Genomic DNA, 27497 nt, shown 5'->3' on the forward strand with positions numbered 1-27497 from the left:
AATTATTTTCTCTAGAGTTCCTAAGGGACTATTTTTTAAAGAGGAAGCTTATATTGACTACATTTTTGGATACAGTTTTTGCCTTAAAAAAATAAATCACCATTAGTGAGTGATACTGCAGTTCAGTGATTCATATCAGGATGTGTGTGAGCAGGCAGTGACGTACTCTGTCTGCCAGAAACCATTCACTGGCTTATGTGTCATCAGTTTGCAAAGAGTTGTGCTGTTATACCTCACTACCATCACATTCACTTAATATTGGTTATCAGTTGATAATTTATCAATAATCAGTTGATCATTTATGTTTTTCAGAGATTCCAGAGTTTACTTCATTGCTCAAATCTCTTTCTCCCTAATCTCCAGCTATGCTAAGAAAATGAGAAGGGAAATGACCCAAGGAAGTGTTTTAACATTTAGAGAACTTTGTGCTGTGCAGGCAGTGCTGTAAATCAGTATCTCCCTTCACTGCAGGCAGATTCCAACCTCTGCATCAGCTGACATTTTTTAACTGTATCAATCTCAGAGATATCATAAGGTGTTTTTTAAAAAATCAGAGAGGGATAACCTCAATTATCAATGAAGAATCTGTAAGTAAAGAGAACAGGGTTTTCCTGGAGTTCATCTACACAAATAACTGCTGCAGGTGATAAGTCTCAGGACTTACATCTTCTGGAACTCAGTTTAAAATCTCCCTTTCTAAAAACTTCCTTACCTTTGATCTTGTTTTATAAGTTCTTCATATCTAAAATTATCCATTCACTTAAAGACAAAAGGCCCCATAAGCCATTCTTCCAAAACTATGTAAGTTCAGGAAGAAGAATGAGGGTGACATTTTTGTTTTCCTTTTTCATTGGGAAGTACCAAATTCTTGGCTAATGACAACATCTATATAAGCAAAAAAAAAAAAAAAAGAAAATTTACAAGATGATACTGCTCAACACAGAGCAGAGGTCAGTAAAGAGACCACAGCCTTGATATTCAGAGACACTGAGATATGATAGATCCTTTAAGTCTTTCTGAAAAGCAAGGCCCATGTTCCTAAAAACATCTCTAGTTGCAAACTTCCCTTTCCATGCAAAATAACTTGAATTGCTTTCCTTTTCTTTTCTTTAGAGAAAGTAACAGCTATTTACACTTGCTATCAGGATACTCACATCAGGAATTCAACTAATTATGCATGCACAATCATCAAATGGTGCACCAAAGAGAATGTTCATACATGCTGAAGAAGAGAATACAGCTCTGTAATATGAAAGGCAATGGTAATGTCAAAGATTTATCAGTTAGCTAAGGACACTACAGTCCAAATTACAGGATACTACATAAAGAAATAAAAAAAGGATCAAATAAAAGATATTAAGATTTAAACACAAAATTTTTGAATATAAAATAACATTAAGATTAATGAAAACTTTAATAGGTAAATAATTTTCAAATATTTTATTTAGAGAACTATGAACTATTTTCTAATAATGCCCTTTACATAGTTGCATCTATAGAAAGCTTGTTGAGTGTGAGCAAAAAGATGTAGCATTAAAAGAACTTTCCATCAGAAACAATTGGTTGATCTACAAAAGTAAACCAAACACAAATAATAAATCAAGGAGAGCATTACAGAAATATTGACCCTATCCAATAGAAATTCACTGTCAGAATTTGGTGTTTAGGGTTGATTTGTGAATGTAGGAAAATACAGGATGCAGAGGGTGAATGGAGCACTACAGCTCTTCATTGCTGTCTAGAAAGTTGTCAGTACAATGTAAACAGAGCATTTCTAGTGATATCCTCAAATTAACAGATCATAAGTCACTGAGCCAGGAGTGGGGGAAACTAGACTAGTTTTCTACATGTCTGGCAGCCACTGACTTTTACAGGCTGCCATAGATGCGTTTAATTACATCAGCCTCCTCCTTGTCCAGGATGCCCTTGTCCACATAAGCATCAGCTTGCTGATCAATGAATTCCCTCAGCTTTGAAAGATCGTAGTCTGAAAAATAAGAATTCATTTGCACAATGAGTCATTGCCATTATATTGCTTCACCTAACAGAAATGTCATTGCAAAGTTTATCCAACAAATGCACTTGATCAAACATAAAGAAAATTCACTCTAAGTGCAGCTTGTGAAAACAATAAATAAACCCAAAACACCTGCACAAAGTGCTTTTACACATCATAGTGATTTTAGTGTTCAAGAGGAATAATCATCTCTTGCTCTTGATTGATTGCTGTCAAATGCTAAAGTAAGAATATTTTCTGGTCCAGAGATTTGATGTTCTAGTCTGCAGAGCAAAACCTGTTGTTAGAACCCTATTATTTCCGCAGCTGTCACAGAATCAAAAGAAAATATTAAATGGACTATTTCTTACTGAAATCCTAGTAAAATTCCCACTTACTACAAACACTAGTGAAAATTCAAGAAACCAACGTCCTGAAAATAGCTCGATACAATTATTTACCTTGATAGAGAACATAATATTCTGACTTGAAAAATACTGCAGTGAGCAGTCTTTGTGACAGTGTTAGTGTCAGTTTTTGACTGACAAGTAGACTCTGCAGTAGAGTACTGAAAGATCCTTCCTGCTTTTCCAGTGGATGAGTGCATCTATACAGCCAAACTCACATCATATGTGTTAAATAGGCTTTTCCCATGCTGGAAAACATCACTATTTTCCACGAAAAGAATTCTACTGCAAAGCAACCTTTCAAATAAAATAAATGGGTAACCTATTGTGTAGTTGTAACTCTGGCAACAGATTCAGTATATTCACATATAAACACAATAAAGTTTCAGTTAGCTACCTAATTTGCTGCATAAAATGTAAAGCTTAATTTGTTAGAATCAAAAATTAATTTGATAGAATCAGAAGTTAATTTGTTAGAACCCAAAGAACTTCAATGTTTTAAGGGTTCATACTAAGTTAAATGAATGAGTATCTCTCACGAGAGCAGATACATTCTGATATTTTCAGTATAAATTACTTATTCACAGATAGAGCTGTCTTTTTAGGGGTCAGTGACCAAAATTGGATACAAATAGAAAGACATTATGAAGCAAATTGATGCCTGCAATCATTTTTACAACAGTATAAGGCAATTTCAAATGAGTAATACAGAAAATTGATATTCAAAACTCCCCACTCCTGCAGAGGTGTCTTTCCATGTCTGAGTTAACAGGAATTTTGCCATTCACTGTACTGAGGCCAAGATTTCTTGTCTGGTCTGCTACTGTCATTACTTAAGAGAATGTAACCTGCTTGTCTCTCCAGCCTGTGTGAGTAATAGGGACAAACAGTACCCAGCAATTTCATAATGAGGTTCTGAGATTTCATTCACGTTGACAGAATGAGGGTCCCTGGTGAAAGATATCAAGGAATGGAAATGAATGGAAGAACAAACACTAAATTAATATGATATCCACATTATTCACATTAAAATCCCTGAGCTTATTTTACTTCTAGAATACTATTTATAACTCCAAATCATTATGTGGAAATGGGAATGTTTAATTACTAAACATTCTGTACGGGATTACAACCACCACAATATTATCCAGTTCTGGCTAATTTGTTATATATCTCATTGCAATCTAATTTGATTTCTTTTTCCTAGAAATTTATAACCTCTAATTTCTAATACTTATTTACAACCTATTGTAATTAGAAAAATCAGCTTTGGGTTATATTCACCGCAACAGCTGCAGGATTTCATTGAGCTGTGAAACAGCTACAGTAAATGAAGTGAGGTCTTATTTGCATATTCAAATCAAGCCATTTGCCATTGCAATTGATTACAGAATTTACTTTCATTCCTAAATGGCTACTGTCAGTGTTATGAAACTATAAACTGCCGAGTATTTGGTAAAAAATCCACATGTATTAGTTAAATGCCTCATTTCTGTGCTTTGGAGACCAACTGCAATAGAACACCCAGCAGCTACTGTGGGAAGCTGGTTTACACTGGAGAGGAGCTCCTCTTGAAAAGCATTTCAATCATCAAGCCAGGTCTGGGAGATACAAAGGACAGGCCCACAGAGCCTATAGACTGAAAATATGCAAACCAAACTTTGGACACAAAAGGCCATCAGCCCAAAATCCAGGCTTTTGATGTTTCTCTTTAGATCATCCCAGCCCCTCAAGTTTACCAGCCTCCTTAATAGGAAATTGATATTTTTAAACTGGGGAAATGTTAATTAACATTTCCAGGCTTATTAGTCATTGAACAAATAATAATTTCTACTGAAATTCATACAAAGATAAGGATCTACAAACATCTGCCTGAAGAAAATCTAAACCTCTTCAAGTATATTCAGTGAGTAAACCAATCCATGAGTGGGGGTGGGAAAGACTGGCCATTTTAATACATGAATTACTTTGAGAATTACTTTTCTGTCAGCTCCCAGGTGGTAGCTGGAAGTGGAGAAATGATTGATGAGCACACCAATACCACCTCATCTTGTACCAAAGAAACACACTGCAATGCATTCACAGTTAGATAAGCTTACCCTGACTGCACTTCTTTTAACATCAACCCAGGGGACCTGAAGTAGCATTTTACAAAAATAAAAAGTATGGAAAGGCACAATAAAGATGATGTATCAGAAGAGTATTCTAATTTTGTCATAATTTACGCTCACTTTAGGACTCATTTCCATTGCCAGGGGGCAATAAAGATATTTTAGTGCAAATGAAAATCCATCTAAACAGAAATGTATATCTTAATGCAGTCACAAGCAGATAAAATGCTATTGATCTGCAGTCACAGCCATTTTCAGAGTGCAGCAGTGCAGAGGTAAGGTTACTATGAAGGGGAGCGAGGGGCTGCCCAGTCAGTATGTGTGATACTGGGATATAATCACACATGACTGAGATCTAATTACCATAATGAATACACTGCTAAACAGAACCATTTATTAGAATTGGCAGGCAAACTCTTGAGCAAATATGTGTGCCTGCTGCTAATTGCCATCACTGCCACTGTGAGGAAATGATTTTAGAGATGGAAATGTTTTTTACAAGTCCTTCCTATTAAAGTTTCTGTATAGGAAAATGCCTGTGTTGGGCTGTAGGCATGCACCCATGTCTGAAATGTAATTCATATACACTTCAACACACAGATTACCCAGGGCTAATCTCATCTCAGATCACCCTCTGCTCGGCTGGTGCAAAGAAGGATCCTTCTCACCAGGCGCCAGTCATAGCCCAGGGATGGGTCCCTCGGCTAGGAGCCTTCACTTCCAGAGAGGCTGATGGCAGAACACACAGCCATGGCAGAGAAAAGGGATAGGAGGTTGCTTTTATGTAAGATCTTGAGGGAAGAACTGGTATGGATAAATAAAGATCTGTGAAAAATAAGCGAGAAATCCTGCTGCTGTTATCTCCTGCCCCCAGTGCTCACACAGCCCTGCCTCCGGGGAGGAGCCAAACGGGGGGACAGCTGGTGAGCACACCCCGTGCAGCTGCTTCAATCTCTGCTCCCTTCTGCACAGCTTTGCGTGTGAGCTACAAGTCATTCAAGTTGACTCGGGCTGTAATCCAACGTATTACATTGTGACATAAATTTGTATCTTAACTATTCTTGGTTATGAAACAAAGTACATTGCTGCTTATGAAGGCATGTTAGCCAGATGCACTGAGCTCTTCTAGACACATCCAGACGTTTAAAATACATTCCTATCACTTATAAAATCATAATTAAAAGGCATGTTGAAATAGGAGATGAAGCACTAGACAAACCTGCCACACTGGCAGACCACCAGGTCTCTGTGTTTTGTGGCCAGCAGCCATTCAAGCCAGCTTAAATTAATCTGCCTTAGTCTACTATTTTCATTCATTGATTTAACTTTGACATTTATTTAACTTTAACACACTAACTATCACCACAGACAAGCACAGTGTCACATCACTATTTTTTAACTTATAACGTAATGCTAAGTCATACACCACAATATAAATGATGTGCTTTGTAATGTATATGGTGCCCACCCCAATGTCAAGGCCTTTCACTGCATACCTTCCTTGTTACCTTGTTTATTGTGTTTTTTCAGCCATTCTATGTTCTTCCTGATTGCTTCCAAATATGCCTCAGATTTCCCTGGAGAAAAGGATGAGAGAGAATTCAGGCACTTACATCAGTGATTGATGCAGCTTGCTTAACTGGGTGAAGGTGGTCACAGCAAAGGCAGATTAAAACTATTCTTAGTTTCTGTTTAAAAGCTGAGTCCTGTCAAACTTAGTCAGGCAAAATTCCCACAGACAGCTAGAAGGTTTTGTCTGTGCAAGATTAGTCATACACAAATTTAGGATTGTGGCTTTTTTTGATCTTTATACATAGCTTTTGGTGGTATCCACACAAACTGCCTGTGTGGATTAAAGGCAGCCTGTAGCTTTTTGATCATCATTATTGTTCAGCAAAGATGAAGCTGTTGAGATAGCAAGGAATTAATTAAAACTGAGAGCTTTGAGTATCAAAACTCTTCCATACAGTAGTGCTAACAGCACATGGCAAACAAATTTCAAAATTTTGAAAGACAAGTGGAAATGTAGCTACTACATTTACTGAGAAAAGGAATGTATTAACATTACCATGATAACTCCTTGTTATAGCTGAAATTTTAAAGTGATGGCTATTTTTGGACCAGAAAGCACACAGTACAGAATTAGTTCAAGGATTACCTAATAAGGTCCCTAAGGAAATATTCCAGCTAATAGATTTTGAATTCTTAACTTGACTGGAGCTTTATTGATGTAATGTTCTTACATTTATCAGGAATAAAAACCTAGTGTGATTAGCATGTAGAAGATTACTAGTGCCAACTATGCATGTCTGCTTCTATTACTAAATGGATAGAGTATTGGATATATCATACTTTTTGAGCTGGGAGTGCAGTAACTTTATAGTAAGTTACTCTGTGAAAGAGCAAAGGGCATTGCATTATGATACAAAGAACTAAATACTTATCCAATTAACATTTCTAAAAAGCTATTGGGCTGAAGGTAAAGGAAAATAACCTGAACCAAATTGGAAAGACAAATCTTCACGGACAAGCAAAATGTGTTATTTATCACTTCCCACAGGTATTGAGACAACTTTTTTTTCCTGTGAAATCAGACAACCATCTTGAGAAATTTTCCTCTTCTATGCTCAAAAAAATGACCTGCTGGAAAAAATGCCACCTTCCATCTATGAGTGGCTGCACTGCCCACAGGACTGACCCAGGTGCTAATGCTCCACAATCCACTGCAGCCTTCATTTCTGCCATTCATGGCTGAGCAGGCTGCAGTGGACACACAGGCATTCCAAAAAGCATTAAACAGCATTGGTGCAAAATAGATAATAAGCAATTTTGTTTAGCCAACTGACTACAAAACATAGATGCTTCTGCTGGATCCTTAGCAATAAGAACTCATTGAAAGGTTTCTGCACTAACAAACATTCTCCTTCAAAAGTTCAGCACAATAAGGAGGCACAACGTCCTCTGCAGATTTGTTTTGAGATACAGTAGCTGATTTGCACCCAAGTGACTTTATCACAGTCTAATTTAGCACGTGGCATTATGTGTCATGCTGAGGCAACTGGCACAGTAACAGTACTACTGTGCTATGTTTGCTTAGGGAGACACTAACTTACTGTAACAGGTATCAGAGTTATGTAAAACAAGTTAATTGCTGATAACCCTTAACCTCTGGCAGTGAGCAATGCAAATTCTGTCACTGCTGAACTTTCCTGTACCAGCTTGTTCTAACACAAACTATAGAAACATTGGGCCCACTCAGATTATTGAATATTCTGATCATCTGATTTCACTGAAAAGCACAGATGCAAAGAAGCAAAAATCTCTCTGCACTACTGTGTCAATCTGTATTTCATATTGTTCTCACAAGGGGCTATGAATTATGGTCTTGCTCAGCAAGGGATATAGTGTCATATGTTTAAAACTGGGCAAATAAGTACACTTCCAAATGAAGCTGTTGTGTGCTGACTCCCAGTGACTCTAAGCTGAAGGTATTTATGCTAACACAAAGGAAAAACAATACCAAAGATAGGAAAAGACTCCAATCACTTGGAGCAGACACAGTAGGAAAAGCAATGGCTATTTTGTACCTCCAGTCTCTTCACTATTTCCTGCTGCATTTTGTCCTTCATTTTTTGTAGAATCCTTTGAAACTTCGTATTCCTTTTCCATTTTAGCTGCTTCTTCCTTTGTACTGTCTGCTTCTTCACTACTCTTGTCTAAAGAAATGACAAGAGCAAACAATTTTGCATCAAATATACCAAAAGCATTTCTCAATCACACCAACAATCTTTGGCAAGTAAAACATTTTGACTGATGATTGAGGAAGAGCCTCACTGGAGTCTGTCTCAAAGTGGTTTCTAAAGGTCATCTCTGCTCCAGACCTCTGGAAATTGGAATGTCTGCTTCTGCTCTTACAAACAGTAGCTGAACACAGGTAACTATGATGCAATGATACATAGTTCATAAAGGCACATTTCTTTGTGCAGAGAAAGATTATATGGAATTTACATTCACTAGATCCAAAGTTGACAAATAACGTTTTTTCATTCTTATGAAAAGCTTTTGTATATGTGTAATGTATGGACTCCACTGAAGAAAAAGACAGTGAGTACACTTCTCAAAGTCTGGACAATTAAGTGAAAATTTCTCTCTTGTTGTGTGTTAGAAAACCAAGCTTGGCTATAGGTTTAGCTTGGCTACAATCCTTGAGGGATTGTAACTTTAACCAGTAGTCTGGATGCTACAGCAATTAGCATACTTTCAAATGAATAGATTAAAAAAATGTGTTATTCCAGGAGAGAAAATTGTAGAATAGGTACCTGCTGTTAGTTTGGTTCTGGTTTTAGAGGAAGGGTTCTCAAGCTTCTTCTTCGTCTGCTCAGCTATCATTGTATCTAAGTTTTCTGGAAAGCAAGGCAAAACAAAACCAAACCCCAGTTATTCTTCAGTGGATAAAATGCAGAATCTATACTATATGCTCCCCAGCACCAGTCTGAGTGGCAAGCAGAAACCTAAAAGAACAGCCTTCACCCTTGCCTCTGAAGGATTAATGCAGAGCCAATAGTAAAAGAACAAACAAATAGCTATGTGGAATATTGATCAATCTTATTTTAAAAAAAATAATAACTGAATCATGACAATAGGTGCACCAAATAGAGCAATATACATAAAGACAGTAAAAGTATGCATATATATTCTTTATTCCAGTCACGTAAGTCACAAACTACAGATAACTATCTGTAGCAATTTATTCTGATGAAAGCAATGAAAGGCTTTAATTAACTTCACAAAGAATACAAGACTATGAAATATGTGCTTCATCCTGTTGGAAAAACTCTATCCCAAACTGCTTATATGTCTGGATTTTATGTAGTTTCATTGGAAAAGAAGTCTAATAAAATGTTTAAAATCATACTTAGATGAAATAAATATGTAAATTGAAGTGATTAAAACAAATATTTTCCAAAGTTGCTGAAGTCAAGCATTTACCTGAAAACCCACTGGACAGTTGTAGCCATGTATACAGCTCTAGAAGACTAGAAAATGTATTTCTATGAAAATTTCGGGGCTGAACTCATCTAATTTGAAAGTAAAAGCATCTCTTCATAAAGATGGATGTTTCAGACATAAATATTGTATGCTTATGTGGGAAAAAAGTCCTTTTGATACCACAGTAGATATTCAAAATACAGATCATCATAGTATCTGCCATATTTCCTCAGTCATATTATGGACATGGTGTAGAATTTTCCTTCCCTTTATCAGCTTTTTAAAGCTTCAGTTAAACATGGATTCAAAATTTGATGCATATCAGCTAGTTGGTGGACATTTTTGAGAGACTTGGTTTTGAAATATCAAAATTCCTTTTATATGAACAGCTAAAATATTCAGTATGAGATGTGGGAACTGTGACAGAATAGACATAATAGGGCTAGTAAAAATTTTAGATCATATTCTCTGTGTAATGCCAATATTTTATCCATCAGTTGGGAGGATCCTTTTTCTTCGGAGAGATACACAGCACTGATACCTAAAAACTAGTTTTTTAGCAAACATATTTCTCTTCATGGCAGATCAGCAGAAGCAATTGTGCCTGCCATCTGATGAGAAATCACATAATCCTGTCTGCCTGAGTCCTCTATACTATGTTATTTACATAAAATTAAAATGAAAGCAGTATTTGCTGGCACCCTGCCTGATTGCACCCTCTCAATTCTACATCACATGATGGTGTTTTTGTGACAACTCTTTTCATTTTGGTATGTATCCTTTTAATGTGATTCCTGACCTTGCCATATGTCCTGAACAAAACAGGTCTGGGCTGTGTTACAAGCTGGATCAGACATACTGATGAAGAAAAAAACAAGCTAGAATTATAGTGGTGGTATTGATGCCTCACTAATCACTTGATCTAAAGCTTATGGAAAGGACCATAAACATTCCTTTCAGCTGAGCTTAAGATTCTATTTTTTTATCCTGAATCAGTACCATACTAGTATTTCAACAGGAATATAAGGATTTCTCTGTTGTAAGAGGCACAGTTTTCAGGATAAGATTATACAGTCAAGAACTTAAAAACCCTTTGTAAACTCAAGTGAATAGATTATTCTCCTTCACTAATTCATGCAAATGCAAAAATGTCACTGATTTTAGAGTTTAATCCGGCAAAATCTATTAAATTAGGCCTAATTTTAGGTCTAAATATAGCGTTTTAAAAGAAATAGGAGTATTTAAAAGTTTAAAATGTCACACATACATAAGTGCATTGATTCATAAGTGCCTTTCATGTTCTTTCTTTAAGGTGTCTGCATTTAGGCACTGCTGCAGTCAGTTTCTATTAGCAGAAAACAGAAAGACTTCACCACAAGATAGATTTATAACCTGCTTTGACAACTTAAGATTTCAATGTCTGCATACTGATATTTCCAAATTTTTTCTTCTTTTGATAAATTGTTTAAAAGTTGTGCACATATCCACATACAGCACGTGCTACTGAAGGCAACAGGATTTATACTTCTCCATTATTTAGTCACTTCTATAAATCACATCAGGAGTTCTGCAGTTTCTCTGAGCCTTTTGATCCAGCTCACAATTTTATTTGAGTTCACTCTGACTCCTTTATCAGTACAGTATTCCTTTCCAGCCATGTGCAGACATGAAGTGTAACAAGGCACCATTGACCACTAATGATCTGAGCTTTGCCACTAAAGCCAGACTGAACATGGTATCAACTGTGTTCCATTTTCAAAGCTTTCTTTTTGTCAGTAAAAATATGGACAAATTGACATGACAGGCCTTTTAACAAGGACTACACTTTACAGGAGAAATGGCGAAGCTGCCTTGCTGGCTGGGTGGCACATCAACATGGATCTGAAGATTTATAAGCAGACATATTTCCTCTGTGATAGAGAGGAGTTAATTCTGTGGGCCTCTCCATGTTTGTGGGGGTTGTTTGGTGTACCTACATAAATTTCCTAGAGAGGATATTACCACAGAGTCCCAGTTCTTCCTGAACAGGATTTATTGCCCTTTCCCCCCCCCCCGCTTCAGAATTAATGCTTTAACAGCTGGTATTGTTTCAAAACATGTTTGTACTTGTCATGTGTGGTTAGGCCAGGGCTGAACAATGTTTGCTCTGAGAACCACTGATGGAGTGAGTCATCTCCTCAACTGAGATGTGCCTGGCCAGCAGCTTAGCAACTGCATGGCGTGTTCGGAGGTCTAACAAGAATTGATTACTTCTCCGGTGTTGTTTCCCTAGCAATGTCATTTGTACAGAGGAAGAGTTTAGAAAGGTACTGACCTTTCCACAGAGATGGCCACTTATTTGAAATGGCACTAATTAAAACAACAGAACAATAACCACTGAGCTAATGGAAGTGACCTACGTTGGTAAATAGGTCACTACTCTGGCGGCCGCTTTCCCGGAGCAGGATAATCTCATCACTGGAACCAGACACCCGGAGTCAGGAGATCTGGTTTCTGCCTTGCCTCACTTTCTAACTTGCTCTTTGATCTGGGATGACTCACTAAACCACTCATGCTGCAGGAGGGCTCCTATTTTGAGTAGGCATTCTCAGGCATTCTAGGCCCGGTTTCTACACACTGATAGATCCTCTTAATTGCATCTGAAAATGCAAATTCCCAGCACTTTTGAAACTCTGAAGTCCTTCAAGACGGATATCCAAAAATCTGAACTGCATAAAAGCAGAATGTTTTTCTCTGGGAGAATGCACTGTGGCAATACCCTCTAAATCCATGGGAAAAGATACTACATGAAAAAAATATTACAATTTAAATTACTTTGTTCTTATTAGAGGGGCAGAAACTAACATAACCGTTTGAATATTTAATGGAATTGGTAATGGAAGCCTGAAATGGACCCTTCTCTGTTGATAGATTCATGGTGTTTTCCAGACTCTAGTAAATTTTCCTGCAAAGGTTTTTTTCTTCTGCATAATTGTCTTGTACCCGGGAGGCAGTTTCACATTCTATCCTCATCAAATTGACTGAAGCTGAGATTTTATGTCATTCAACTTCCACAGAAAGGCCTGCTTTGCTGTTCTGTTTCCATACAGCATAAAATGACTGTTTATTAAAGCAGAAAAGGGATCATCAAGGTACCTGAGATCAATCTTAATGATAGCGAAAAAATTAGTTTACTTAATGAGTTCATACACTACAACTGCTTCAGCTGCAAAGCTTTGTGCTGACGACTGCCTGTGGGAGATGCACATATTGCAGGCATTAAAAAAGCACAGTTCTCCCAGGGCTCTTCTGTCTCCTGCAGTAGATGATCCTGAAGAGTTTGCAAGGCCTTTTTCCATCTGTGAAAAATGTCAGGACAGCACAGCATTTGCTCGTGACTATTCTGTGGGAAGAGCATAACTGATTAGTTCTTTGGACAAATCTGCCTTTCACTTTACATGATAGCAGGTCCAAGAACTGTCAATACCCACTGGATTTTCAATAGTGTAGCCAAAAGCAGAGTTAGACTTTTAGTCAGCTCATATACATATCATGCATATGTCACATAAACTGTTAAACTGTGATGAACAGGAGAAATCCCTCCATTGTGGAAATAGAGATGGGTCTGAGCCTTGCAAACCTCCTGCTCCTCTCTTACTCACTGGCTTACACGTCAAGATATGACATTTCCTTTCTGAATCTTCCTGCTTGACTGATTTGTTGAGATGGTGTGTCTGAAATCTAATGCTGCCATGAGGAATGACATGTCAGGTGACAAACTCCAGGTCACGGCATTCCTTGTAAATGGATTACAGGCAAGATGGGCAGAGTGACTTGAAATTAAAACAGCAGCAGTATCACTTAGCAATCAGGTTAAAAGCAACTCCAAAAGCAAAACATAATTAAATAGATGTGTTTTGAGGTAAAGAAAGCTCTGACCAAGTCTCCTTTATTATCCTTATTAAATTCCCTACCTCATGGACTATTTCTCAGAGTTATCCTTTCAGTATTCTCCAGGCATTTCCTTTGCATTATTCCAGGTCTGCTAGAGCTGTGTGGTGCTGTTCTTTCCTAATCCTTTCCCATCCTGAAGCTGCTCCACGGCCTGTGCACACATTTATGTTTTGATAGCATACCCTTTATAACATGATGGTTTGGGACTGAAGCAGCACAGAGCTGCCTCTCCTGCAGGAGTGGGATGTAGCTCAGTTTTGAAAGTTCAGTGACACCCTCTTTACCCTGCACCCACATAATCATCTCAAATCAGAACTTATGGGCTCAGTGCTCAGCTGTCAACAGAGACATACTGAATTCAGAAAGTGGGGGATTTTATGCAGCTATTAAATACAGTGCAAAAAAATAAAAGCATTGCCCTCCTTTAGAAACATAAACCACCTGGTAGGATGCAAAAGCTAGATTTTCAGGAACTAAGGAATGCACCTGTCAAAATAGACACTATGAGAAGATGGAGATTTCTTACTAAGTATCCAGTCTGGAAAGCATAAAGGAGGCAGTGAAGGGAAATGGAAGAAGAGGTAATTTGTTTGCAAGAAATATCTGCAAATTTAAAAGGTAGATGGTGATAAGCAAAGGAATGAACTGTAAAAGATTTTTTTGGGTTCTTGAACACATGACTTGATAGTCATGTAATGTGGTGGGAAAAACAATTAGTGATACTAAAACTACTGGGTCTCTCCCAAATCATATCTGAGAAGATTTAGAGCCTATGGATACTGAGAAAACTATGCTCTCACACATACTGTCACCCTCAGGTGATGCCCAGTTTACTGCAGTGTGTAGTGTCCTGCTTCTTAGGACTTGTGAGATCAGCTGCCATAGCTACCCATTTGTTTTTCTATGCAGTGAGAGTCTGAATGGGGGAAAATAGGAAATAAGATCTAAGTAGTGGGGGAAAAAACCCACATTCACATGTTTGTGCAAATGCAAAAGTAGCATGGGCAGAAATGGATGAGGGTACTAAAGAAAAGCTCAAGCTGCAGTGGGGTGTGCAGCCAACATAATTCCTAGATTAAAGTCTTGCCTATCTTTGCACACTCTCTGTCCCCATATCCTTTTATCTTACCTCCATGCAAATTCATCTTGAGTTTAACTATTCACAAATACTTTCTATTATCACTGTTGCTCCTCAGTATTCAGCTCACTCTCATCATCTGAGGTGCCCCTGATTTGTGCTTTTCAGATATAGTACAGTATACTGGCATCTGTGTGACCTTAGTTCATCAGATACAAAATAAATAGCACAGAAAAGAGAGCTGCCTGAAATTAAATAACTCCCACTGGCAGCTGTATGCATCAGTCATATGATAAATACTGGGCAAGGAAAATCACCAAAGGGAAATTCAGATAGGGAAAATTTTGTTAAATATTTTAATGCTTATGGAGAAAACCTACAGTAGCAAGAAAGAGCCCTCTGAAAAAAAAAAATTAAAAAAGAAAAAGAAGGTGTTATGCATAAAAGGTTCCCTGTATGAAGTACTGTCAGTGCCCTTCATCGCCCAGGTCAAAATGAAGGGGAGAACAAAAAGTCCACATGACACTGTTCATATGCCACTTGTAGTCTCTGGCACTGCTTTAGCCTCACCTTCCCTCAGCCCTTTGAAATCCCAGTCTGTATCAGGGAGCAGCAGCTTATGGTCACAGTGAGGATGGGAAAGATGATGCCAGTCTGGGCTGTGATCTGCTCTTTGCCTCACACAACTGGCTCTCTGCCTGTTCTTGGCTGACTAAACAAATAGCAGGATCAGACCTTTGGCCTGCAGCATCTGTGCTGATGAGAACTTCAGGCATTATCACACTATTCAAATGAGTTCTCCTCTCCCAAGAAAAGGCCAGATTGTGTCTACTACGCACTGACCTGTAATGAGGAAATTTCAGAGCTTTGCCTTCACCACAAGTGGAGCTGTGGAAGACACCACAGCACGAATGCAAGAGGAAGAACAGCTATTTCATATTCCTTAGTATGGAGAGGCAGGGACATATTAAAAATCCACATAGGAGACTTTCTGCCTCTTCTGTTTCACCTGACTTTTTTCATGCAGCCTCAGTCTGCCTAAAAGAGAGTATTATAGCAAAACAATATCCCAACAGTTCTTTAGAAAAGGACCAAAGTAATGAGTGTTCATATACCTCGGCCAGAGTTCACCAATGACCCATCCATCTCCCTGTTCCTTGTGTCCCCTGCAGTTTGCTCTTCTTCCCTGTTGTCCACGAAGAACAAATGATATGGGGGTGGAAAAGGTAAACAGAGACATCTGTTCATGCTCATTTCTAACCAACACAATCTCCTACTCAGTCACAAGGGACAGTGTGGATTCTGACAGTGAGTCAGAGCCAAAGGGAGGAGGTGTGAGAGGTGGCTTTGGTTTGGTCTATGGAGGAAGGCAGTTGTGACTCAAACACTGCACACTGATCAGCTGGAGCCATTTCTCTGTTTCCCTCCTAAATAAAGGGGGATTTGCTCCCCAGCCAGTCTGCTGTGGGCTGTGTGTGGTACACTGTGGCTCCAGGAATCTAAATGCTTTACTACAAGGAGGTGAAAAGTATGATCCCCTTCAAGAGAGAGCAAGGCTACAGACTGCTTAAACTTAATTTTCTTCCCAGCCCTTTGTCCCTTTCTTTTCTCCAGTTGTGGAAGATACAGAAGCCCTGATTTAGAAACTGAAAACAAAATGACCAAACTCAATCATAAGATGTGATAAATTACACATTTTATGCAGTATCGTGGAAAAGATTTCTATGGTATCTGTGAGATAGAGAAGTACCGATGGCAAAAGTTTGTGCTACATGTACTAGTCAATAAATGAGAACTCCACACAACATTACAATGTGCATGTAACTAATTTGCATTTCTAAGGTAATAATTCATTGGATAACACAACTTTCATTTGGTTGGGTTGGCAGTGGGTAAATTTGCTACTAATCTACTCTTGTAAGCAGAGCACAGCAGGAGAACGTAATTAATGGACTGTGTAAAAAGAATTCATATACACACACTGGTGCCTCTTAAGAATTTTTCCATCATCTCTGAAAACTCTATTTTTGTTATGGTCCACAAGCCTCTAATGACAAGTATTTCCTAGAATGGTTCTAAAAATCTTATTAGTGGAAAAGATTTTCAAATGTATCTGAACAAACTGGCAGAAAACATTTGTTCCTGTTTCTAAGCTGACAACAATATTATTAAAATAAATGCATTAAAAAACTATTGTTTACTTTACATAATTACTAAAAATAGAGCTTTTACCAGGATGGTAGTGGACTGATATACTTTCATTTTAAAACTAGCTATATAGTCTGGCATACACAGGAAAAGTCACTTGTCACACAAAAAATTCCTCTTCTTTGTGTGGTGTAGATGAAGCTTCTCCTTAATATTTATCTGGTCTATGATAGATGGGTCTGATAGAAAAGCTATTAGAGTGAATCTCCACCATGACATTACACAATAGACAGAAGGAAAATGAGGTAGGATATTATTCACAACCTAATACTCAGACAGTACAAGTATCTGTGCAATGCATGGCTTATTCCACTCTGCTGAAACCAAAGTGAGTTTTGCTATTGGCTCAAAAAGTACTTTTTCCCTTCAAGCACTCAGCACCGTGAAGGACACAGTCCTTTCAGTTCTGCATGGAGTATCCGCTAGTTATGCATCAGTATCAGCTATTTATGCAACATAAACAGTATATGGATGCCATGAGTAATGAAACATTTTATGCTGAATCAGTCATAACTTATCTGAAAGCCTCTCGCTGCTTTCTGCTGGTCACTATGTGGAGTTATTCCAACTCTTCCATTCCACTCTGTCACTGCACCCTTGCCAACAGCCACATCATTTCAGTAACTGTCTCAAGTCCTTCCCAACACTCAGCCTGTTCAGTGATAACAGTCTGTGCATCCAGCAGGCTGGGACAAGCAAGGGGAGTTCAGCTGTTTGGGCAGCATTTGCTGGATCCTGACAACAAACCCAAAGTTGGGTAAACTGATACCACAGTTGGATCTCATTCACAAGCCACCTGTGTAACTGTGATCCTGAGTCATAAGGTAATAACCTTATGCTTTCTGTACTGATAATGCTTGTCCATTCTTTTAATTGCAAAAGTGATTTTAAAGCAGCTTTCAATCTTCAAAGGGTAGATGGGTTTTCTAGAAAGCCTTTAAGCAGGCTAGAAACATGAGACTTTCACTCCACAGCAGAATTTGCTCCCTGTACATCAAGATACAGCATTCATAGCTAAGAAAGTAAAGAGTGATGGAAGATAGTGGCATTTTGCCACAGCAGGGAAATTATCAAATTTGACGCATTTCAGCTGAACACACATTTTATATCAGCTCGTTAGAGTTCCTCTTTAATGCTTCCAGAGTTATACTTTCTGAAAACATACTGGGAAATGTAGGCATTATTTTTCCTTGTCTTTCATATATATGAATATGTTGGTTTTGGCTTCCAGTGTTCTGTTACAGATTACAGATTAGCATATGGAAAGCTTCTAAATATCTATTATGTAATATTGAATATGCGTATTAAAAAATGAACTTATTCCTTGTGTTTTCATGTGTGTGCATCGGCACTTTTCCTGCACCACACTGCAGCTAGATCCTTTGTAACTTTAAGCTAAACCTAATAACATCAGTCACTGCAGCAGGAAAATACTTTCCCCTGGAGTAAGATACAACGATGACATAATGCTGTGGTTTCCAAATCCCAAGCCAGCTGTTACTGGTATATGCATTCAAATTCACTGTCTCTGCACCCCTGTGAAAGGCAAAAAGGCTTGTGACTTGATTCAATAAATGATTTATTTTTTTGAATGTATAATTCACAGACATAGCTTATGCACGGCTTCAGACACAGAGTGGGAAAAATTAACTTAGGCAGTTTCCTACTTTAATAAAATGGAAAGAGGATATAACCCTTCTGCATTGGCCCAGTAGGTATTTTCCATCAACTAGCATGGAATCTGCTTACTGGTTTTGGACTGAGAGAACAACAAAAAGCTACCAATTTTTAAAATTAATTCTTCTGTCTGAGACATATTCATACTAATTCCCTTATCTGCTATAAGTAAACACAGCTGGGCATCAATTCCCTGACCCAACCTGCACCAAGATACACAGTACATATCCAAATATTATTTAGTGTATATAACTTTTAGTTGAATAAGAGTGGCAATAAAATTGCTGCCATGCTCAAGGATAGTGCAAGAAGCTAACAAGCTCCTGTGGATGCTCTCCTTGAGTATTTGAGAATATCAGTTCAATAAATGAAGGTCAGCTTTGAAGTAATTTCTCAACAGCAAGTCTAAAAAAAGAATACCACAGAAGCAACTTGAGAACTATGAGAAAGCTTTTTCCACTACAGTAAGTTCCTTTGATAGAGCAAAAAATCCATCTCTGCATAAATCACTTATTTGCAAGGCAGAGTCTGGATACATCAGTTGATAGTCTTACTTTAAATCCAGACTAAATCAGACCTCTGAAACTCTTAACCTAATCCCTGCCTTCTGTACTATGTCATCATGGCAATTTGTTTCCAGGGTTACAGTATTTATTTACTCAAAGTAAAGCCAACGTGAACAACTGCTCTGAATTTTAGTAGGAAAAATGCATCCCTAGTGTAATTCCATTATCTGAGTGGCCTTGTGTCAGGGATGAATGTGGTCTATTAAGTTTTGGCATAACACTATCAGTGAGGGCAATATCTGCTCAAGTCATACCATCTTCATTTGTAGAATGACACAAAAAAAATGTGCTTAAAATCCACCATTTCTTTATGTGCATCTTTCTTTAAATGCACAGGAAGACAGAGAAATAAAGAGCTGAACTGTAGCATAACTTGTCCAAATATTCCAAAATTCAAGGACTTCTCATGGAAAATAAAAGGATAGTCTTGGTCAGAGATATAATTCTTTGGAGAGGAAGTGCAATCATGTACTGAATGTGAGTCATGATGCACTGGATCTTTTGTAGTCAAGTGAGTGATAATCAATCTGTACAGTTACAGTTGCATCCATCAATCATGTATCTGCAATGGCTCAGATCAGACAAGCCTGGAGAAGCCATGAAAGATCATTGCCAGTTCTATCTCTGTGACAGGTTGATTTATGAAGCTGAGAAATTGCCCTGATGTAAACAAAAACTTTTCAGACTAAGCCAGACCAGGAACACTTCAGAAAAATGAAAGGATTGTGCAGAGTTTATGCAGATGAGCCCTTCTTCTGTAGGTCTGCTTATTTACACAGAAAGGCTACCAACAGTAAATGGAGGAGAGTTTGTCAAAGCCAGGAAAGGTGTGTGAGACACAAAACAAAACAAAACAAGAACAAAACCAGGCTGTTCCAAATTCTCTCTTCAGGAAATTACAATGATTTTACAATACCTACATAGCCACAGACTCTAAAATGGATCCAGGAAAGAGTGCTTCAAAATCTACTCCTGTGCCAAAATGTAACACTTTTCATAGATGGAAGGAGTTTTACTTAGTAGACAACCATAGCATTAGGTGCCATCTATTCTGGCTACTTACATGTGACAGGTTACAGGAGCTGAAGTGCTAGATTGTCTTTGGAAAATGCAGGTGCCTGATTCACCTCAACAGAACACAGAAAACCCTGATCTTACCCTGACATAAAGTCCTTGAAATCAATTGTGCTTCACAGGTGTGAAAATGTAATAATTCTCTAAATGCATATCTCGTAAATTACCTTCCCTTCATTAGATGGAAGTATTAAAGCAGTATGGAATTAAACACACTATAGTGAATAATTAATCATTTAGAAGTACAGCTTTAAAACATTTAGAATGAACAAAGCTGAAGCAGGTTTTATAAGAGCAAGGAAGATGAGAAGATAGTTATCACTGTTGTTAGAGTAAGAAAACAGTATTCTCACCCAGATATGAAACTCCTTCTTCTGGTGTGATTGTTCCATATTTAACCATCATCTTCACAAAATCAATCAGGGTTTTCATGATAGTTATCAAGGTCTCCTTCTCTTTTGTCTCTGTCTCTGTGTGAGGGGATGAAGCAAAATTAGTCAGAGACTTCAGGCAACTTGGGAAAACTCAGTTCTGCAAACTGTGCAACCTTTCTGCATAAAGAATGACCTACTCACTGAAAGAGAAAATGCTGTGCTGGATTAGCAAAGAGAACTTACATATAAACTGTTCCTGCAAAACACAGCTGAATATACTTTAAAGTTTCAGGCTTTAGTTCTTCTTTACAGCTTTGTGTCTTGAAGGGCTGTGTCATTCCATTTTACAGCTAAGAACACTAAACACACTGAGATGAAGTGACCTGACAGTCCAAATTGCTGATCAGAGGGTAGAGTTTTCTACAGTTTCTTTCATCTTTCTTTTATTTGTTTGTGAACTATTTTGTAGAGCAGTCTGGCTCTGTATGAGTTCAGAGTTCCTTTCTCCTACAAGACCCATGGGTTCGATGATAAAAATATAAAGTGTTTCAAATGAGATTGTTACCACGCACAAGTCCATGACTCATGTACTGGGACAACGTAATATTACATGGTTGACAGGATCATGACCTCAGGAAGTGATACAAACAATTATTTTTTATTATAAAAATCTATTCTTGCCCATGCTTACCTGCTTCTTAGCTTTTCTTTTACCACTGTGTTTACCTGAACAACACCTTTGTTTAGCTGAACAATGTTACTGCTATTTCTGCATCAGCAGCATGAAACTGCCCCAGTTGCAAAAGCCATCCCCACTCCCCAGGTTATCACAGAAGGACCTAACACAGCCAGGGGCACTGTCAGTCAGGGATGGCCAGAAACACACTCCCAGCCTTGGCAGAGGGCCAGCCACTCTGAGAGCTGCTGAACAGGCTTTTTATTGCTGCCTGCAATTTAACACACAGCTGTAGGATGCAAGTGAATCCCTCTCCTCCAGCTTGATACGACCTGACAGGTGAACAGCACAAAGCAGGAGGCAAGGCAGGGATGTGCAGCCAGTGGGACCTGGCTCGATTTGCTTGACAACCTGCTAAACCCAACATGCCTTTCTGCTTTGTGAGCAGAAAAAGGAGAAGAGCTAGCATGCAAAACCACCATGGGAAAATGAAAAGAACAGGAAGAATATGAAGTCTGTAGGTTGGACTTGAGCAAAATATGCCCTCGGGTTTTTCATTTTATCTCTCCACTCAGGTGTTTATGGGGACAGTTTGAAGGCTCCTGCAGGACAGGGAATCCACAGAATAAACACACATACACACAAAAATAAGTGTGTGTGTGTGTGTGAGCGTGGCTGCAGAGTGGGTGCTGACAAAGGGGCTGTGGTGAGGTGCCACAGTCCTGCCTGCAATGACTGGAAGGCAGTGATGTCCAGCACCGGAATAGGAAGAGACGTGCAGAGCTTTCACTGCAATAAACAGCAAACCTGTGGTTTGTGAAAAGGCTGGAAAGCTCAGACTCATTTACTGGTACCATCACTGCGAGGATTCTGCTGTGGCTTACTTGTACCTCTGTTGGCTTGGAAGACTCAGATGTTACTGGAATGATCTCTGGAGAAAACAGTTTGCCAGTTTTTCACCATGTTCTTACAGGAATGAAAAGAATTTAGGACTCCTGAATCACACAGCACAAGATGGGAAGGGCTGCCTAGGTCACACTCTTTGCAGTTCTGAGTGCTGTTCCTCCCAGTGTTTTGCCATCAAAATTACTAATCAAATTAGTTTCTGCTACACATCTTAGAGAACATTTTCAAAGCACGTGGTCTTGCAACTAGGGAAGTTGTGGGGAAGGGAAAAGAGAAAACACAGAGAATCTTAATTTTCTTTTTTCCTAAATAATTCTGTAAATACATGATAAGCTCACCTGAGTTAAGACTTTTTAATAGTGCGTAAAAATTTGGAAAGTATTGGAGGTCTTCAAAATTATCTTCAGAAGGCAGCTCATTTCTTCTTTCCAAGATATTAGATGATGACCATGTGTTATCCAGTGTATCATCAATCTCTCCATTAATGATACTATCCTGATAAGATTTGCTTGGTGTCTCCACAAAAGATATAAAAAAAGATATCTATAAGCACATTGCTTTTGGTGAGAGAGTTACTAGAGCAAGAAATTGTATCAGAACCTTATGCCAACATATTCCTAATTGCAAGGTAAAGACTATACCATTTTCTCAAAGTTATTTCAATTTGATGTTTGGCTTAAACTCCAAAGTAACTCATGGTTCATTTTGTGTCTAACAGAATTTCTTTAAGAACACCTTTAGTTTCCAGATTGAACTAATTATTCCCCAAAGAAAGCAGTGTATTGGTTTACTAGTACCATTTGGCAAGGAAGACAAAATCATTAGCTAAGAAATTACCATTCTTTCCTGTTGCTTTTCCTTTGGATCACTGTCTGCTCTGCTTGCAGTGTAATCAAAGTCTTCAGACTCCTTCTCACGTTCCTTTGCTTCATTTGCAATTAGCTGTTGTAAAACCTCTGCCACTTCATCCTCCAGGGTATAGGCCTGACTCTCTGTGATCTGTTGAAATATTTGTGCAGAGTACTCATAGAATATTGTGCTTCTCCTGGATGAAACATCAGTATGAAACCCGAGCTTTGCAAATAGATTGCTTTAAATATGTTTGCTTCACAAAAAGCACAACCAAATTAGGCGTGGTATCTTCACCAATGTGTGTGTATACATGTATATATATAGACATATACACATGTCTATATTTATATAAACACACCCACACATACATATATACACACACAGAAACACACACCAAATACGTTGTGTGTACATAAAACCCACTCATCCACAGATACAGCCTTCAACAGGAAAACAAATCTGTTTAGGGCTTAACACAATGGAGTGCAGCTTGAAAGATTGAACTGCAAGTGTGTCATACCTCCCTGCATGTGTGTACATGTAGGTGTATATAAAGTATGTTCTGCAACACATCTACATACAGTGATATAGAAGGGGAAAAAAGCAAATAACTTTCTATGGCATCATCAAAATATTTTGTCTTTGCTTTGTAACAGCTGTCACTTGAAAAAGAACTCTATCATGCATCTGGCCCACAGCTCCCTCTGTAATCAGTGGGGTGCAGCATGCAATAGCTAACTGCAAAATCTAGTGCAGAAAACATCAGGTCAATATTTTAAGATACAAGAATCCCATATGGCCATGGCTAAACCTATTGAGACATCCAGAGGTCAGAGACAAATCCAGTCTTGCTAAAAATCAGTAACATAATATATCCTCAACAAACCAGCAACATTATATGTTTGCTTATGACACTAAGTAGGTGGATAGGAATGAGGTCAGACCTTTCCCCCTTAAATATAGAAACTAATAATACAAAAGAATTCAGTGCAAATCGGAAGAGAAGTTAAAGTAAAAATGAGGGCAGACATGGGAGGAGTACAACCAGTGAATGTTTTCTCAGCATCAGAAACATTCTGCAGTTTGGCCTATTTTGTTGCAAAGCCATCACAGGAACAACAATGTTATTGCAGAACTAAACCAGTGTGCCCAAATGAATACAGAAATTTTCCTAGAGCCTGAATCCCCTTCATTTTCACTCAAGTCAGTATTACACACAGTGTTTGTCCAAATTGTTTTTTAAAAGAGCATTAAACCAACCCACAAAACTGTTAAATGAAGTATTAACAAGATACTTACTAGCCCCAGATTTAGAAGTTTTGAAACAATCTTGTCAAACACTCCTCTGTCATTTTCCTCATAAATTCTTGCAGCAATTTTTTGAACAATGTCTTCAGCAGTCAGAGGAGTGCCATCTAATTGATGGAGGCCATCTGGATCATCTGAAAGGATTATAGTTTAACTGTGTGCTGACTGTCCTAACTCATTTGGATTAAACATCTTGTAAAAATATCTGCCCACATCTTCTTCTCTTCAGAACAAAGCTGCACCTTTTAGACACACTAGGACTATACTTTGATACACACTTTGCAAGCCACTACATCAGTCACAGTGAAAAGTTCTTTGTGTCCATTTTCCACATCTGAAAAATATCTTTCTGACTGACTGTCAAAAGAGCAGAGATGAATATTAGGAGCATACTCTCCTGTTTATAGAAGAAATTGTAAGAATGAGAGAGCACTGTTCCCATATATACTTATATGTGCCTTCCTGGTATCTAATTTCATTGTATGGCTACTTAGATGAAATCATATCATGACAAACTGTACATGATCTTCTTGTTTGAATTTCAGAAAATAAACTTTTAATTTTGTAATCATGACTTATGGCAAATAATATCATAATGACAATGGGAGAGAACATGATGAGTAAGCTTTGATCTGTGATCAGGATACTTTGATATAATTAAAAATATCCTGAGTTAAATGCTGCTTACAACTCTCAGAGGACTCACTTAAACTACAAATCAATTAAACACTCCTGTAGCAAAGGCAAGTATTGTTTTGCCTTTGGTAATTTCTTTTAGCTTTATGATGAGGAGAATAATCTAACACTGCACATAACATTTGGAATAAATATATGTGATTTAGGTGCATGTAAAGGTGCTTCTTCCTCTCAAACCAGAATAAATGTATTTTCATTTAAAAATATGTCCCATTTTCCTTCCATCAAATCTAAATTACTAAAACACATAATACAAATTACACAGTTAGATTTTCCTCCAAGGAAGAAGACTGAAAATCAACAGCAATTGTTTTGTACTGCATTTCAAAAAACCCTAATTGTAATACAACAAGCTTCCACAACTGGAAATAATTGAATCTGCACTCCAGTAACACATAAAGCTCATGTTTGATGCTGAGTACAACATTCATGACAGCAGTCACTTTGCAAGAGAAATCTAACCTAGAAGTCACTGAAAGATGATTATAGAATACCTTGGAATTTATAATCCAGTCCACTTTTAGTGGAGTCATAGTCATCCACCAGCCTGCGGTTCTTGGTGGAGTCTGCATCGTCAACGGCCAGCTGCTGTTCGTACAAAGAGCTTCTAATTGACTCCCTCTCCTTTTCATTCCTCTCTCTTTCTGCTACTGATTTTAGCAGGTTCAGGTCATCAACAAAGGAATAATTCCTGAACTCTGGCTTATTTTCTGGAAAATATATCAATGCACACATAACATAAAACCTTATACCTCTTTGAATACCATTACGAATATTGCTATAAAACCAGGAAAGATATTTTACCTGTGGGAGCTGTTTTCCTATTCCTATCTGCCTCAGCTTCAGCAATCTAATACAGAAAAATAAAACAAATAAAACAAGAACAGGCAGAAGGAATAAAATGCGTGATCTCTTAATTTATCAATACCAGCAGAAGCCTTAGTGTCTGGTTTTCACTCTTATTAAGAAGTTTGCCTGAATAAGTAGAACAGGATTAAGCACTTGGCACTTTCTGTCAGTACCCCCTATCTCTGATCAGAATCACACACTACAAGAAGCTGCAACAAACTTCCCATTTTAAGACAAATGCCAGTTACATTTTCCTTCTTCATTCCAAGCTCATGCTATATTCCCCCAGGATGTCAATACAAAGGGGTGGCACACCTGTGAGCTGTCGGAGCTAACAACCTGCTTTTGGAATGCTGGACAGAGAAACTCCATATTCCAGTTTTAAAAAATTATTGAAACTATATTTTGTATTCAACACCATAAATAATCACTTTACTGACATATCTACTTTTAACTCAGGGATATTCAGGGATTTGGTACTTGAAAGGCTCAAAATATTATGAGAATACCATAATAAAAAACCCATTGTAAATATTTTTTCTTTCACTCACCTGTTCCTCCAAAGGTCTTTCTACACTTAATTGTCTGTTGTGTATAGCTTTATCTAGAATAAACACACACACGTATATACTCAGTTATATGATACATGCAACTACAAAAGGCACATTTTTTCTTAATTTATAGTTTTCTCCCACGAAAAACAGTGTCTTAAATAGGATGTCAACTGTTGGTTCTTGAAAAAAAAATAAATTAGTGTTCCTAGAAGAACGAGAACACAATTAAAAAGTCAAACATTTAAATAAACCATGATTGGGGCAGAGGAAGAGGTTCTGCACAAGATATAGAGATACAGACTCAGCAACCTCTTTCTGATGAGAAAACTCACAAATTGGGGAAAAATCCTGGAAGAGATAGACTAAAATAGCAATAATCGGATTGCCACAACCAAGAGATTAAAAATCTCTTCCATCCAGAATAGCGGGGGAGACAGGGAGCAAGAAAGACTCGTGCAGACGCCGCAGTAGAACGGATGAAAACACTGCTTGGAGAAGACTGAAAAAATTCAGAGCTCTTCCCTCTACCAGCAACTATCCCTTCACTTTAATATCAGATTGCAACTTCAGCGATCAGCGTCGGGAATTTTGTCGCTTTAGGACCTCATCGCTTTTCGCCGAGTGGAAGGAAAGTTTTCTCTCCTCTCCCTCTACATCCCGCAGAACTTCCCGCACCCGCAGAACGTCCCGCACCCGCGGACCCGCGGAGAGGGCTCTGAGGGGCAGGCGCTTACCTTTGCCCGCGGGTCTGGGGAAGCCGTGAGCGCGGCTCGCCAGCAGCGACAGTACCTGCACCGCGACCGCCAGCCGGAGGAACATCGTGCGGGGATCGAGGCCCTCGGCGGGGCCCCGCGGGAGCCGCTCGGGCGCTGTCCGGCCCGCGGTGCTGAAGCTCGGGGAAGGCGCTGCCCGGGGCTCGGCCCCGCGTCCCCGCGCCCGCAGAAATGGTCGAGCCCGGCCCCGCCGCCGGCCCCGGGCGCGGGGAGGAGACGGGGGCGGGCCGGGCGCGGAGCATGCGCGGCTCCCGCGGCCCTGAGCTCCGGCCGGGGCCGGGCAGGGCGGCTGGGGGGCTGTGGGGCACCTTAGGGGCCGTGGGGCACCTTAGGGGCTGTGGGGCACCCGGGGGCTGTGGGGCACCTTAGGGGCTGTGGGGCACCCGGGGGGCTGTGGGGCACCTTAGGGGCCGTGGGGCACCTTAGGGGCTGTGGGGCACCCGGGGGGCTGTGGGGCACCCGGGGGGTGC

General features: G+C 38.9%; 1 protein-coding gene across 2 annotated transcripts; it reads right to left on the reverse strand.

Annotated features, from left to right (window-relative positions):
- Positions 1-1427: 1427 nt before the first annotated feature.
- Positions 1428-27194, reverse strand: SCG3 (secretogranin III). Of its 2 annotated transcripts, none has more exons than XM_051797011.1 (12): positions 26989-27194; positions 26252-26304; positions 25656-25701; positions 25346-25561; positions 24147-24289; positions 22833-22994; positions 22334-22511; positions 20393-20509; positions 8834-8917; positions 8102-8230; positions 6023-6091; positions 1428-1987 (listed from the first exon to the last, which is right to left on the reverse strand). In XM_051797011.1, exons 1-12 carry the CDS (start codon positions 27071-27073, stop codon positions 1869-1871), a joined length of 1401 nt encoding a protein of 466 aa, XP_051652971.1. In that variant the 5' UTR covers positions 27074-27194; the 3' UTR covers positions 1428-1868. The 2 variants fall into 2 exon arrangements, with proteins under 2 accessions (XP_051652971.1, XP_051652970.1); XM_051797010.1 differs by having other exon boundaries at positions 6011-6091.
- Between the last annotated feature and the right edge of the window lie 303 nt (positions 27195-27497).

Source organism: Manacus candei, unplaced genomic scaffold, assembly GCF_025592945.1.
Source record: "Manacus candei isolate 608988 ecotype Guabito, Panama unplaced genomic scaffold, ASM2559294v1 h1tg000046l, whole genome shotgun sequence".
NCBI lineage: Eukaryota > Metazoa > Chordata > Aves > Passeriformes > Pipridae > Manacus > Manacus candei.